At 39.4% G+C, this 16,779-nt stretch overlaps 2 protein-coding genes across 2 annotated transcripts in view; one reads left to right on the top strand and one right to left on the bottom strand.

The window, feature by feature from the left end:
- Positions 1-130: 130 nt before the first annotated feature.
- Positions 131-12,178, bottom strand: tmbim4 (transmembrane BAX inhibitor motif containing 4). Its single transcript, XM_020528338.2, has 7 exons — positions 12,001-12,178; positions 8,697-8,805; positions 7,830-7,935; positions 6,328-6,361; positions 2,863-2,980; positions 1,560-1,605; positions 131-855 (listed from the first exon to the last, which is right to left on the bottom strand). Exons 1-7 carry the CDS (start codon positions 12,083-12,085, stop codon positions 649-651), a joined length of 705 nt encoding a protein of 234 aa, XP_020383927.1. The 5' UTR covers positions 12,086-12,178; the 3' UTR covers positions 131-648.
- Positions 12,179-13,129: 951 nt separating this feature from the next.
- The window catches only part of helb (helicase (DNA) B), a 30,805-nt gene continuing 27,155 nt past the window's right edge, over positions 13,130-16,779 (top strand). The window contains exon 1 of the mRNA XM_048607851.1: positions 13,130-13,345. The gene's annotated coding sequence lies outside the window, so the exon portion shown is untranslated. The remainder of the gene's footprint in view (positions 13,346-16,779) is intronic.

Below are 16,779 nucleotides of genomic sequence, written 5' to 3'. Positions count from 1 at the left end.
TTACATCACTCCACCTTTGTCAGCCATGCCTTCACATGTGTAGGTCCCCAAACAAAGGAGGTATTTCATTACTGTTGCCGAGTACAAGATAAAATCATTGTATCTTTTTTAAAATAAGTACTAAAACATAAAATGTGAACTGCAGATTTTATTCAAAGGGATGACTTGTACTGAAATGATTTTTTACAGAATAGGATTTCAACTTATAAACATTTAAGTAATTACAATAGAAAACAACAGACAAAAAAAGCCTTTCACTGAATCCATGCCACATTTAAAATTGCTTTCTCCCAGTTTAGCATCAAATTTCAATTCAGATTAAAAAAAAACATTTTAAGCAATCTAAATTCAAATCAAACAAAGCTGAAAGAAATATTGGATTTTGGGTCTGGATTGGTGTTTCCCCACAAGTTATAATATTTTTCTTCAAAACTATTCACCCAGAAGTGCCCTCAAATTTCCTTAAGGAAAAACTATACAAATTGACTATTATCAATTAAAACTATCTACACCATACAATGAATACAAATATAATCATTAAGAATAAAGTTAGACAATAAATCAACAAGTCTATACACAAAATGCACCCCTTCATTAATTTTTAGTTAGAGACATATTAACATCTTTTTTCAACAATAATCCTAGTGATTACTTCTTGTTAAGTGATTGCAGGATTCGAAGGATATGCAAGAATAGATTAATAACATCCAAATACAGGTTAATTGAAGCCAGTACATATTCTTCAGGTGAAAGCTTATGCATCAAAACATGTGTATCATAGATGATAAAGCCACAGAAGAGGAGAGCTCCTGCAGATGCAAATACAAGCTCCACTGTGTCGCTCAAGAAGAACAGCTGAAGAAAATTAAGAGACAAATACGTTAGGAATTCTCTTATGTTTCAATCAATTAGTTTCCTTCCTTTTAACAAAATTAAAATGACCCAATAATACTACCATGTAAATGTTTCAAGATATACATAAACAAATCTAGCTTATTTTGAATAGCCCCAGAAAAGAAGTATTAGGCTATATGTCTGACAGCACCTTGACCATAACTGATATTCTAACACTAAGAGGTCATACAAACAGGTTATAAATTAAGTCTAATACAGGTGGAGTGTGCGCATTTTAGCTGTCGCACTATTATTAAAGATAATTCTCTTTGACGTATTGTAGTCAATAATCCAAGTTTATTCCTTCCTTATATGACTAGATATCATACTGGGTTATTTTCATCAGAGGAAATCATACCAGTTACGTGGAAACCTTACTGATCCAAGATTGTGACTTCTGTCAGGGCCTTACTTCCATCAGATACATGAGTATAGCTTTGTAGCAGGGCTTTAAAGCTTTTCTCTACGTATGGCAGCAGAGAATCATTTATGAATCTCATAAAAGAATGAAATAATTTATAAAAAGGTGCATAGAAAATTGATAAAAATCCAACTGATTCACCTATATCCATGTTTCTAGCCATATATGTACCATGAAATCCACGGTTAAACTACTGTGATTTAAACCAATTAGTTTGGTACAATTTGAAACACCTAATACTTACTCTTAGAAATCCAGCCAGGATCAAAATCCACAAACATGCAAACAGACTAAAGAGAAGAAGACAAAAAAAAATTGCAGTTTAATCATTACCCTTTGAAGATGACAAGTTACTATATACTCTAATCATAAATTCTATCTGACAACTAAGACTAAGCAACATCAAGTCTGTGGAAACTGTTAAGATATGGTATGTTGGTAGCATTGCTATTTTGTGCTTTGGTCAATCCCCTATAATAAGTTACACAAGTACACAAACTATTACTGGAGTTGCATGAAATCAAAGAAGTGCAATTTTTTTGTACAAGTGTTGCTCTCAGATTAAAATCCTCAAATCATTTTAAGAGCAAATGCTAGCCTACCCAATAACATCTACATTCCATAAATGAATACCTTTTTAAAAAAAGAAGTGGGTAGTTTCGCTTCTGAACTGAATTTGAAATTACTACAATGAAACACAGAGTGACATGACTTCCCCCCCCAGTTTGGTCATTACAAAAATGTATTTACCAGGACTAACATTTCTTGTCTCCTTAACATACTTGTATGTAGTCTACTGTTAATGGCCATGAACTCTGTGGCACAACATCCAACAATACACAAGAATTATTCATTGAAATGCTACTATCTGTGAAAGTAATTTACGTTAATATAAATCATCACGTCTACTATAGTAAAGACCTCCATAGATTTTGGTTATAATGTACTATTAAACAGAAACTTACTGTAAATATAAATCAGGGCATAACATTTGGCATTCTTCACTTTCCCTTCCAAAGATGTAATTTCTGAAATTATTCCCTTGGCACATGTAGTCCTTTGGTACTTAATCTGAGATGTAATTTTTTGATTGAAATTTTAGCAGGGTGTGCAACTGCAGGGCATCATTGCTGCTAATGTCTTATCCTGAATTAATTTTACTTACTGTAAATAATACTGTTTCTATACTTATATGCCATTAAAGTAATTATAGATCATTTATTGTTATAACCTTTGTTAGCCAGCACTCAAAACATTATGGTTCCTATCATTTGAGTTCATCAAGTGCAGTGAAGTGCCACAATCAGGAAAGCTAAACAAAAATTTCTGAATTTAGCCAGGTCAGAGGATCAGGACAAGAATGAACTACATAACAGCTGTCTTCAGGTCAAAATGCAGGATTTATAGTGGCAATTTATTTCCAGTTATTTAAAAAGTACATCATCTAAAATATTCATCTTAAAAATACTTGTTATCATAGTATCCAAAACTAAAAAGACATTACGTAGAACTTAAAATATATCCAGCTTCTTTTCCAGTGTACATACCCTGCTCCATATTTACTGAAATCCCTCTTTGACTGAAACGTGTAGACAGTCAATGCAACAAATACAGCTGTTGTCAGAATGAATGCTTGCAGAACCACTGAATAGTCATAGAAAGTGACTAAAAATGGAAAAAAAAGGACAGATTTAAAGCACTGTCAATCAAAGATCAGAGACAGTTTGCAATATATCTCTAAAGCAACATTTGATTTACTGCAATATCCTATATGATTAGACACAAAGTAATGGATTTCTACAAGCAATTTCATACAGGTGAACGGAAGGTAGCTTAGTTCTTGGATTTCAATTTGTAAAATCAAAAATAGTTACGTTGCTTTTCCTGTTATTGCTCGAACATGGCTGCATTTATTTCTAATCCCACTGCTAGGTGGCACAGCAACAAAGCACATGTGAAAACACAGCTTTGCAGTACCATTTTGGTCTGACAGAATTGACATAGAAACTTAGAAAATAGGATCAGGAGGAAGCCATTCATTTCTTTGAGCCTGCTCTACCATTCTTCATGATCATGGCTGATCGTCCAACCCAATAGCCTATTCCTGCTTTCTCCCCAGAACCTTTGATCCCATTCGCCCCAAGTGCTATATCTAGTCACCTCTTGAATACATTCAATGTTTTGGCATCAACTACTTCCACAGGCTCACCGCTCTTTGGGTGAAGAAACGTTTCCTCATCTCTGTCCTAAATTGTTTACCCTGAATCCTCATACTGTGACCCCTGGTTCTGGACACACCCACTATCAGGAACATCCTCCCTGCATCTACCCTGCCCAGTCCTGTTAGAATTTTATAAGTCTCTATGCGATCCCCCCCACCTCATTTGTCTGAACTCTAGCAAAAACAATCCCAACCTAGTCAACCTCTCCTCATACGTCAGACCTGCCATCCCCGGAATCAGCCTGGTAAACCTTCGCTGCACTCCCTTGAAAGCAAGAGCATTCTTCCTCAGAAAAGGAGGCCAGAATTGCACACAATAGTCCAGGTGTGGTCTCACTAAGGTCCTGTATAACTGCAACAACACATTCGTGCTCCTGTACTCAAATCCTCTCGCAACGAAGGCCAACATACCATTTGCCTTCTTTACCACCTGCATGCTTACCCTCAGTGACTGGTGCACAAGGACACCCAGGTCCCGCTGCACACTCCCCTCTCCCAATTTACAGCCATTCAGGTAATAATCTGCTTCTTGTTTTTGCTTCTGAAATTTATCCAAGTTTTACTGCATCTGCCATTGATTTGCCCACTCACCTAACTGGTTGAGATCATGCTGAAGGATCTCTGCATCCTCGTCACAGTTCACCCTCCCACCCAACTTGGTATCATCTGCAAACTTGGAGATGTTACAATCTGTTCCCTCATCCAAATCATTAATATATATTGTGAATAGCTGAGGTCCCAGCACTGATCCCTGTGGCACCCCACTAGTTACTGCCTGCCAATTTGAAAAGGACCCATTAATTCCTACTCTTTGTTTCCTCTCTGCCAATCAGTTTCCTATACATCTCAATACATCTCCCCCAAACCCATGCACTTTAATCTTTGGCATTAACCTCTTATGTGGGACTTTGACTGGCTCCCCTTTGTCAACTCTACTAGTTACATCCTCATAGAATTCCATCAGATTTGTCAAGCATGATTTCCCCTTCATAAATCCATGCTGACTCTGTCTGATCATGCCGCTGCTTTCTAAATGCTCTGCTATAAAATCCTTGACAATGAATTTGAGAATTTTCCCCACTACTGATGTTAGGCTCACCAGTCTATAATTCCCTGTTTTCGCTCTACCTCCCTTTTTGAATATTGGAATGACATTAGCCACCCTCCAATCTGCAGGGACTTTTCCAAAGTCTACAGAATCCTAGAAGATGACTAATGCATCCAATATTTCTTACGGAAGTAGCTCCAGTACTTTGGGACATAGATTATCAGTCCCTCGGGATTTGTCGGCCTTCAATCGCAACAATTTTCCCAGCACCATTTCTTTACTAATATTAATCTCCCTCAGTTCTTACCCCTCACTAAATCTTGCATCCTCCAACAATTCTGGTATCCGATTTCTGTCCTCTTTTGTGAAGACAGAACCAAAGTATGTATTCAGTTCCTCAGCCATTTCTTTGTCCCCTATTATACATTCCCCCATCTCTGCCTGTAGGGGACCTAAGTTTGTCTTTAACAATCTCTTTCTCTTCATGTACCTATAGAAACTCTTAGTGTCAGTCTTCATTTTCCCTGCAAGCTTACTCTATTTTCCCCTTCTTAATCAATCCCTTGGTCTCTCTTTGCTGAATTCCAAACTGCTCTCAATCCTCAGATTTATTTTTCTTCTTGGCCAATCTGTATGTTTCTTCCTTGGATCGGATACTTGGATTGTGTATGTAGTTTTAAACAAGATGCACTACACTGCTAGACCATCTAAGAGGTGCCTCTGAAATTAATTAGAAAACTGCTGACCAAGTGGTGCAGCCAGAAAGAGCCCCCTATGCCTTACCTGCTGCCTTACTCATTGCATGACTGAAGTGGCAAGTCATGCAGCGAAGCATGCAGCCAACAGGATGGCTTGTGGGACAACCAAGGCAACAGGAGCAGCCAGCAAGCTCTGTTGCAAGGGAAGCAAACACAGAGAGGGTTGGGAGGGAGAGCAAGCAACGTGCAGCATGACAAGGAGTGGCCAGCAGCAATGGGGGTGTCCAGCAGGCTCTGCAGTGGTGCACCATTAATATTGCCATCTGTCCATGTGCAAGTGGCCATCTTTGCCAGCCATCTTGGCATTGGCAACATATACTCCAGCCTAACATACACATCATGATGGATTTATGTTACAGTCTCAAATTCAAGTTGTTGGGAACAGTGCACATACTAGTGTCTAGTTTATTTAAATGACACACACTACCTTCATAAGTCAAGACTTAGAAAGTGTCAAGATATATGCAGAACCAAAATGCTCAGCTTTGTAAGCTGAGCATTAATAAATATGTTGTTCCTTTGTCTGGCTTGTATTACTCTCTCCAGTGAGGTTATCTGGTGCTACGGCAGGAAAAACACAAATACCACACTGATGGAATCTATTATGTTGAGTATATCAGTGTACTGTGGGATAACTTGTCTATGGCTATTAGCAATTTTATCACAAAGGATCAACTTGGTTCCATACTTGAATTACCATGTATATCAAATGTGAAATCATACTGATACCAAGATTCTCCACCACGGAATTACAAATCAGGAAAATTGCTCAAAATTTTACTTTGCGTAATACTTACATACCATACTTTCCCTAGTCAAATTTGGCTAATAGTAAAACAAAGGAGAAAGCTTGAAGCAACCAAGATGATTACATGATTGTTCATATGCACATGTCGGCAGGAAAGTACCCATTACTTGTAATACATTGTGATTTAAACCACATATTCCTGTAAACAAAAGCTAAAAATTGAGAAAAAGCCCTTACCAGCAGCAGCCACAGTTGAAGCTTCCAGAAGGGTCTGTGGAGAAAACATTTACTTTTTTCATTAAATATTTAAAAAACGCATGCAGCTACAGTGGGCAACTCTCCTGCTAAAAACCCAAGACATAAAGGTCTGATCAAAACCGACAACCAGCATGTAGAGAATTTAACAGACTCAAAAGTGTTAATTGTTTCTCTCTTCACAGATGCTGCCAGACATGAATTTCTCCAGCATTTTCTGATTTAACTCCATACAGTTAATGACAGCAAACATTGAAGATATATAGCTCATCTTTCCACAACAAATTTCGATGGAAACATGATCTATGGGACCTGACTAGATTGAGCAATTTGAAATTAGTCAGGATAGAAATGACCCCAAATTCAAGCTGAATTGTAATTAGTCAAAGGATTAAGACATGTGTAACCCAGGTGACATAAAAACAACTTTTGGTTAGTAATTTATACATTAAATGCTACTATTGTCTTCAAGGAAGGACAGTTGCCAATTTTGATTTGGATTTTAGGCATTAAAAAGTACTGGAAAATTATCCCATAGTTGTCAGTTTTGGCAGTCAGTAAGTACTGCACAACTGAAATGTGATTTATGTTGGCTAGAAACATCAAACAATCCCACGTGGAATTTTTATCTCTTGCCAGATCTTGTAAAAAAAAACTGATTTTAACTCTAGGAGGTTAGATTCCAATGCTATTGTTACTGTATTATATTGATTCCACACCTTGTTGTACCATTTGAATTGTGTAGATCAATTAACTGGTAAATACATAGCTAACAAGTGGCACATAATCGTAAGTGATAGTATATTTATTCAGTGATGGAACAATGTGATAAACATCTCGTGATCTTCAGTGAATGATACAATATAACTGTGGGCAATGTCTAAAACCAGCCTGGTAAACCTACAGGGATGTAGGATTCAATTCATAGGAGAAATTGCTCTTAGCCTCAAAAAAAAATTAGTTACAAAATAGCCCGAACTATCAACAGCACAAGAGTGTAAAATCATTACATAAACATTTAAAGTTCAGTATAATACAATCTTGAACATTAAAATAAATGTCTGAATTATAACAAATTTGTGAAATAATGAATCCTTAATGCAATGCTTGTATTCAGTTGGTTTTATGAATAGAAGCCAGGACCTACCTGTTCTCATTTGGTAACCTTATAAATTTATGTAAACTGTTTTTTTTAAAGAACAAGATTTTAGTTTTCCGTGAGAATATTAAAAATATTTACAGAAGTCAACAAAGAGTAGCTTAACTTACAATTACTCTACAGGAGCATATTTACTAGTGTTTGGCTAGATTTCTAGATCAAACATTTCACAATTGATTCTCACAATAAGAAAAACTAGTTAGACAAACTTTCTTTTAGCACAGGAACAAGAAACTCATAAAATAAAGCATTTAACAATTTAACTCAATGATATTTAGTTAACAAGTTTGTATATGATCTCAGTTCAATTAATTTGAATACTTACAAAAGCAAATAGGAGATACAGATTAATAGGATGTTGATGTCTGTAAATCGCTAGAGCAATTATTAAACCCAGAGATCCTAAGCATGCTATCAACACCAATGCAGGGCTAGAATGGGAGCAAGATAATAAAGTTAGAAGTGCACATAAAACGGAAAAAGAATACATATTTTTATTAAATTTTAAATTTAGGGAAGATGATGGCCTCGGGGTATTATTGCTAGACTATTATTCCTGAGACCCTTGTAATGTTCTGGGGAGCAAGGTTCGAATCCCCCCTCCATGGCAAATAGTGGAATTTGAATCCACAAAAATCTGGAATTGAGAGTCTAATGTTGGCCATGAATCCATTGTCAATTGTCGGGAAAACCCACCCGGTTCACTGATGTCTTTTAGGGAAGGAAACTGCCGTCCTTACCTGGTTTGGCCTACGTGACTCCAGACCCACAACAACATGGTTGACTTTTAACTGCCCTCTGGAAAGTTAGGGATGGGTAATAAATGTTGGCCTTGCCACTGACACCCACATTCCATGAATAATTTTTTTTAAAAAAAGTTCATTATACACTGTCAACAGAGGAACATTTGTACATAGCAAGAATGGCAGATGCTGGAGTCAGAGTCAATGCAGTCCTGATAAAGGGTTCCGACCTGAAACATCGACTCTCCTGCTCCTCTGATGCTACCTGACCTGCTGAGTTCTCCAGTTCCACACTGTATTGACGGGAACATTTGTAATCTATTTCTATATTAGAACTGGACTTGGATAAGCTTAAATTACTGGAATGGTCACAATAAAAACAAAACAATTATGGGAAAGGTGACCTAATCCATCAATATACAATTTGTTACAAAATAAATGCAAGTTACCTTCCGTGAATGACATTCTTGATTGTATCACTATACATGAACACAGCAGACGTCACAGTAGTAAGAATAATCTGGACAGACAAGATGGTGTATACTTTCCGCAGAAATCCTATCACAAGGAAACAACTGATATTAAAACATCGTCTAGGAGGTAACATTTATGAAACAAGGAACATTGAGTCTAATGACATATTTATTAATCTCTTCAAACTACAGTTCTGTTTTTACCTATTATGTTCTGGTCATTAAGAGCTACCCTTTCCAAATATTTTCTAATCAACTTGTTCAGAGATGCTATTACCCACCTTTGGAGTAGGTGGAACTTGAACCTGGGCCTCCTGGTTCATAAGTATGGACACTACCACTGTATCACAAAACCCTTTGAGTTAACTTTCTGCATCTTCCTTTTCTATCATCTGTAGCCAATCATCACTCCCATGCCACTTTTCAGAACGATTGGTCAACCATAACAAGTCACAGGCCCCACAATATCCCAAGAAAACATAGCTCACAGCTTGCGATTACTATTTTCTCCACAAAGTTCCCCCACCTGGTCAGATATTTCACAGCTTAGGCTGCCCAGATGCTGTAGCCCCATCATACCATGGCCTTTGAAGCACCAGATTTTTGTATACACTGTCGAATCAGTTGAAATTACATTTCTAAGACTTGAAAGTCCCTATTTTCTTTCAAAACAAGAAAACTTCCACCCTATCCCATTTCAGACGGAATAAGGATTTGTGAAATGATTTTTAGAAACAAACAAGTTTTTACAAAATTCTCATATTCAGGAAAAGAAGCCTCACCCTCTTTTCCCCACCATCCCAGAGCTTACCCCACCCTAGCTAATTCTCCTTCGCTGCCTCTCTCCCTTCCCACCTCTCCTTTTCTCCTTCCCCCACTATCTCTCTTACCCACCCCTCTCACCCCCCATCGCCCCAACCCTCTCCCCTCTCTGACTCTCTTTTCCCTCACATTATCTAAAAGTTAACGTTCTAAACTGAAGGAAAGCCAATTATTTATATGGTATTAGGCAAGAACTTTCAAAAGTTAATTGGGGACAGATGTTTGCAGGTAAAGGAATGGCTGGTAAATGGGAAGCCTTCAAAAATGAGATAATGAGAGTTCAGAGACAGCAAGTTCCTGTTAGGGTGAAGGGCAAGGCTGGCAGGTGGAGGGAACACTGGATTACTAAAGAAATTGAGGTTTTGGTCGAGAAAAAGGAGGAAGCATATGTCAAGTGTATAAAGGCAGTAGGAGGGAAAAGGGAAATCAGGAGGGCAAAAAGGGGACAGGAGATAATTTTGGCAAATAGAGTTAAGGAGAACCAAAGGGATTCTACAAATACATTAAGGACAAATGGGTAACTAAGGAGAGAAAAGGGGCCCTGAAAGATCAGCAATGCCGCTATGTATGGAACTGCAGGAGTTGGGGGGAGATTCTAAATGAATATTTTGCATCAGTATTTACTGTGGAAAAGTATATGGAAGATAGAGAACGTGGAGAAATAAATAGCGATATCTTTAAAAATATCCATTTTATAGAAGAGGAAGTCTTCAAACACAAAGGTGGATAAATCCCCAGGACCTGATCAGGTGTACCCTAGAACTTTGTGGAAGCTAGGGAAGTGATTGCTGGGCTCCTTGCTGAGATATTTGCATCATCAATAGCCACAGGCAAGGTGCTGGAAGACTGGAGGTTAGCTGACATGGTGCCACTTTTTAAGAAAGATGGTAAGGAAAAGCCAAGGAACTATAGACAAGTGAGCCTGACATCAGCGGTGGGCAAGTTGCTGAAGGGAATCCTGAGAGACAGCATTTACATGTGTTTGGAAAGGCAAGAACTGATTAGAGATAGTCAACATGGCTTTGTGCGTGGGAAATCATGTTTCACTAACTTGTTTGAGTTTTTTGGAAGTAGTAATGAAGAGGATTGATGAGGGCAGAGCAGTGGATATGATCTACATGTACTTCAGTAAGATGATGAACAAGGTTCCTCACGGTAGACTGGTTAGTGAGGTTAGATCACATTGGAATACAGGGAGAACTAGCCATTTGGAAACAGTACTGGCTCGAAAGAAGAAGACAGAGGGTAGTGGTGGTGGCAGAGAGTTGCTTTTCAGACTGGAGGCCTGTGACCAGTGTGCCAAAACGATCGGTGCTAGGGCCACTGCTTTTCATCATTTATATGAATGATTTGGATGTGAACATTGCAGGTATGATTAATTTGCAGACGACACCAAAATTGGAGGTGTAGTGGACAGTGAAGAAGGTTGCCTCAGAGTACAACTGGATCTTAATCAGATGGGCCAAGGAGTGGCAGATGGAATTTAATTTAGATAAATGTGAGGTGCTGCATTTTGGAAAGGCAAATCAGGGCAGGATTTACATACCTAATGGTAAGGTTCTGGGGAGTATTGCTGAACAAAGAGACTTTGGAGTGCAGGTTCATAGTTCCTTGAAAGGGAAGTCCCAGGTAGACAGGATAGTGAAGACGACATTTGGTATGCTTGCCTTTATTGGTTAGTGCATTGAGTATCATTGGCAGGTCATGTTGCAGCTGTACAGGGCATTAATTAGGCTACTTTTGGAATACTGCATGCAATTCTGGTCTCCCTGCTATAGGAAGGATATTGTGAAACTTGGAAGGGTTCAGAAAAGATTTACAAGGAAGTTGCCAGGGTTGGAGGGTTTGAGCTATAGGGAGCTGGTCCTAGTATCCCTGGAGCATCGGAGGCTGAGTGGTGGTCTTGTAGATGTATATAAAATCATGAGGCGCATGGATAGGGTAAACAGACAAGGTATTTTGCCTGGGGTGGGGGAGTCAAAAACTAGAGGGCATAGGTTTAAGGTGGGAGGGGAAAAATATAAAAGGGACCTAAAGGGCAGCTTTTTCACACAGAGGATGGTGCATGTATGGAACCAGCTGCCAGAGGAAGTGGTGAAGGCTGGTACAATTACAACATTTAAAAGGGCATCTGGATAGGTATATGAATAGGAAGGGTTTAGAGGGATATGAGCCAAATGCTGGCAAATGGGACTAGATTAATTCAGGATAATTGGTCGGCATGGGCGAGTTGGACTGAAGGGTCTGTTTCCGTGCTGTATATCTCTAGGACACGCTCTCTGCCGTCCCCTTACTTACGCTGTCAGCTCTCCCACCCCCCCCATGTTCTCTCTTCCTCACCACCATACCGTCTCCTCCACACCCCTCCCCGTCCCCGTCCCCGTCCCCGTCCGCAATGTCGGCCCCAGCAGCCGTCGCCCCCCACCCATGTCTAACCGTGCCGTTGCGATGCCCTTACCCATGCGGATGTCGACGCTGGCCGACGCCACACTGGTACCGTAGTTGAAATCATCTTCGATGGACGATCGGGGATAAGGATCCATCACTTGCCGAACCAACAGACTCCCAACAACTACTTCCGAGGTCACACCACCCCCCGACCTTTGCCGTGGCACAGTCCGATCCCAGAGCCCCGCCGCCTTAAGCGGTCTCAGCTACCTAACCCCGCCCTAAAGCCAACAAATCAAACACAACGAAAATACTGTCGCTGTTAGAGGGTTTCGTTTTCTTTTGTTGATTCAATTTTATCTCTTTATTCCATTTTAACTGCTGCTGTGCAGCCACTTACACGTTGTTTAGACACATCTTTTGTTTCTGTGGTATATTCATTACTACTCCCTTCGTGAAACATTTCATTTAATTCCATAGTGTCTACGGTGGGAAATGCAGAGATACAGTAAAGGGTGGGTCGGTGTGGACTCGATGGGCCGAATGATTTGCTTCTAAACTGTAGGAATTCTTTAACAAAAAACATTCTGACCTGGACCCTGTCGTTTTGCATTGACTTTCCCTTTTGTTCCTTCTCCTGCTCCAGCCTCTTCCACTTGCTCTTCTATTGCATTTATCTCCCATCCCATCCCACCCCCAATTCTGAAGAAGGGTTATTGACCTGGAACGTTAACTTCCCTTGACGTTCAATAGCATTACTGTCAGAAAATCCCCTGTCAACATTCTGGGGGTGACCATTGACCAGTAATTGAACTGGACTAGCTGTTTAAAAACATGTGGTTACAAGAACATACTAGAATTAGAATTTATTGTAACGTGTACGCAAGTGTAGAAGCACAGTAAAAAGTGTACAATGTCGCCATTCCCAGTGCCATCTTAAGTACAAAGGTACCTTGGTACAAAACCTTAGGTATAAAGTAGAGAAATAAAGAAACAAAGTTAAAAGCTAAACAGTCTCTCTTAGTGTGGAGTAGAAAAATAAAGTTAAAGATTAAACATCACGGTCCTTCTTAGTATCAAATAGAAAAACAAAGAAATAAAAGTTAAAAGTTCAACATTTTTTAAAATACAGCCATGCTGAGCTTGCATTCCCTGTTTTGGGCCCCTCACACGGAGACCTCGGGCTGCTTGCTCTCAGCGCTGCTGCAGACCTCCCTCACCACCATGAGGGCTTGCGCTTCCTGCATTGGCCTTGATCCTCAACCATCAAAGTCCTGATCCAGCCCCCAGCCACTGCCATGCACCTGACCTCTAGGCGATTGTCAAAGTCCCTATCCGGACCCAGCCACTCTGGACCCGAGGAAGCCATGATGCCGTCACCACTGTTGCCTCCACAACTGATCTCTCTCCAGAAGGTAAGTTCAATCTCTCCTGTGCTTACTGCTGCCACAGATGCCAGGAGACCTTAGGCTGCCTACTCTCGACACGTCGTAGATACCGGCGAATTTCTCTTGCCTCCATGTTTGTCTCACTTTCCCTGCAATGGGTCAATCTCCCAATGCTGGGGTCACACTCCTCCACACTGCACAACTTGCTCTCCACAGAAAGTAAGTAGATTAATATAAGAAAACAGTGAAAGAAGAAAGAAAAGTAAAAGCGAACGGAGCAGATGAGCTCTGGCAGGAGCCCTCCACTGTGCTGCTATTTTACTGCCATCTTGGATCATAGTAAAAAAAAATCAAGATGCTACAAATTCTGTGGGGAGTAACTCACCTCCAGACACCACAAATTCTGTCCATTAAGGCACAAGTCAGGAGTGTGACAGAGTGCATGGATGACTGCAGCTCCAGCAGCACTCAAGAAATTCAATATCCTCGAGGATTAAGCAGCCACTTGATCGGCACCCTATCTATCACTTGCAAGTGGCTGCTGACATATAAACAGGTAGGAAAGTGAGTTGTGAAAAAGACATGGGATTACAAAAAGTTAGATAGGTTAAAAGAGTGGATAAAGATCTGCCAAACAGCATATTATTATGGGAAAATGTGAAATTGTCCATTTTGACAAGAAGAATTAAAAGAAGCATATTATCTAAATGGTGGGAACTTGCAAATTTGAAATGTAAAGGGATCTTGTTGTCCTCATATATGAATCACAAAAGGTTACTACGCAAGTATGGAAAGTTATCAGAAAGCTCATAGAATTTATCTTGAGGGGTATTGAATACAAAAGTAGAGAAATTATGCTTCAGTTATACAGGGCATTGCCATGGCACCGCTTTGACAATTGTGTACAAGATTGGTCACCTTATGTAAGGAAGAATGTAAATGTGTTGGAAGCAGTTCAGAGAAGTTTTACCAGACTAATGACTGGAATGTGTGGGTTGTCTATTGAGGAAAGGTTGAACATGCTAACTTGTATCTACTAGAGTTTAGAAGAGTGAGGGTCAAATTGATCGAAACATACAAGATCTTGAGAGGCCTGACAGGGTAAATATGACGTGAAGAAAATGTTTCCTGTTAAGGGAGAATTAGAACTGGGGTTTATGATTTAAAAATAAGGTGTCACCCAGGGGTTAGGTGATTTGTTTTCTCAGAGGGTTGAGTGTGTTTGGAACTCTTTACCTGAAAAGGCAGTGGAAGCAGAGTATTTGAATGGTTTTAGGGAAGAGATGCATAGACTTTAGATAAGAAGGGGATAAAAGGCTATCGGGATAGACATGAATATGGATTTAAGGTTATAACAGATTAACCATGATCTTATTAAATAGCAGAGCAGGAGCGAGACACTGAATTAGCTACTCCTTGTTCCTATGTTCAATATCCTTCACCACCAACACACAGTGGCAACAATGTGTGCCATCTACAGAATGCACTGCAGCATCTCACCAAGGCTCCTACAACAACACCTTCCAAAAGCACGACTTCTATTATCTAGAAGGATAAAGGCAACAAATTCATAGAAACACCACCACATGTACTTCACTGCTCTGTCACTTGTGGCAGTTTCAATAGCAGGACAATTTGGTCATCAGCTTCCTGATTTTCACATTTGACAGTGTACATGTGAACATCATAAACGGTTGTCTCATGCATCCTTTAATAACGGTGAGGGCTGATAAACTTAGTATTATTCCTACCACAAAGTAAAAGCCATTACCTATCTGTTCTTTCTAGACATAGTGAGTGCACTGCTGAGTGTTTCAAACATTTTGGGTTTTTGTACAAAATTCCAGCACCTTTTGAGTATTGCTTAAGTTATATTAATGATTTAGATGAGGGAACTAAGTGTAATGTCTGCAGACTTGGAGATGACACACAGCTGGGTGAGTGAGCTATGAGAAGGATACAGAGATGCTTCAGAGTGATTTGGACAAACTGAGTGACCAAATGTATGGCAGATGAAATATAATTTGGATAAATTTGAGTTTTCCAGTTTGGTAGCAAAAACAGAAAGGCAGATTATTTTCCGAATGGTGATACGTTGGGAAAAGGAAAGGTGCGACAAGACTTGGGTGTCTTTGTACAGCAATCACTGAAAGGTGTAGTATTGTGTGCAATTTTGGTCTCCTCATCTGAGCAAGGATGGTCTGTCTATGGAAGGATTGCAACAGAGATTTGCTAGTCTGAATCTTGGCATGGCAGAACTGATGAGAAGAGACTAACTTCGTTGGAACTATATTCATTGGAGTTTAGAAGAGTGAGGGGGGATGATATAGAAACTTATAAAATTCTAACAGGAGTAGACAGGGTAAATGCGGGAAGGATGTTCCCAATGATTGGAGAGTCTAGAGCAATTATCAAAGTCTAAGGATACAGGGTAGGCCTTTTAGGACAGGGATGAGAATTTCTTCACCCAGAGAGTGGTGAGCCTGCAAAATTCTCTACCACAGGAAACTGTTAAGGCCAAAACACTGAAGACTTTCAAATAAGATGTATATTTCTTAGGACAGAAGAGATGAAAGGATATGGGAGAAAGCTGGAAGAGGTATTGAGTTGGACGATTAGCTATGATCATGATGACCATGATCATGGTCTACTTCTGCTTCTGCATTCTATGTTGTATGTTTCTAATTTATTTAGTACATAGCATAAATGTTTGATGTTTTTGTACCAACACCAAATAAGCGGGTTGCCCCAGGTTGTTGCTGTTTCTCTTTAATGCAATGACTAATGTTACTCAATAATATTCTTTTCATGAAATGGATAGCAGTCAAATAAATTGAGAAATGAACTTTATAGCAGCAAACTTTCATTTTTAGTTCTTACCAAAACCTGTCACTTGATAATAAACATTTTTAACCAGGTTAGTAGCATGGTGGATAGGAGTCAGTTTATGTGTGTTGCTCGAAACAAAAGACTTGTAAAAGAGATTATTTGGAAATAAGCGTATAAATTGAAGGTAACCTTGTGACACAGGTGTGTAATTAATTAGGAGACAGGGCAGTTACAAAGAGAGTGTTGTCTTTACTGGATATATCACAGATATATGAATGACATAGATGCTAAAGTATAAAATGTTGTGTATTCAAATGTTACGGGTGAGAAATTAGAAAAGGCACAGAAGTAAATGAATTGAGTGGGAAATACTATGCCAGATGGAGTTCAATGCAGCAAAGTGGAAAGAAAAATTGGAATATTTTATTTTTGGCGAAAGCATAAAAGCTTTCGAGAAGGTTTTAGACCTTGCTGTACATACACAAATCATTGAAAGCTAGTGCGTCAGTAAAAAGAATCAGCAAAAAAAATGTTTTGGAATGCTGGCCTTTATCTCAATGTATGGAACACAAAAGGGAAAATTTTAATCAGAGATAGTAGGAACTGCAGATGCTGGAGAATCCGAGACAACA

The sequence above is a fragment of the Rhincodon typus genome, chromosome 18 (assembly GCF_021869965.1).
Source record: "Rhincodon typus isolate 14 chromosome 18, sRhiTyp1.1, whole genome shotgun sequence".
Lineage (NCBI taxonomy): Eukaryota > Metazoa > Chordata > Chondrichthyes > Orectolobiformes > Rhincodontidae > Rhincodon > Rhincodon typus.
This window is presented reverse-complemented; position numbering and strand designations above follow the sequence as displayed.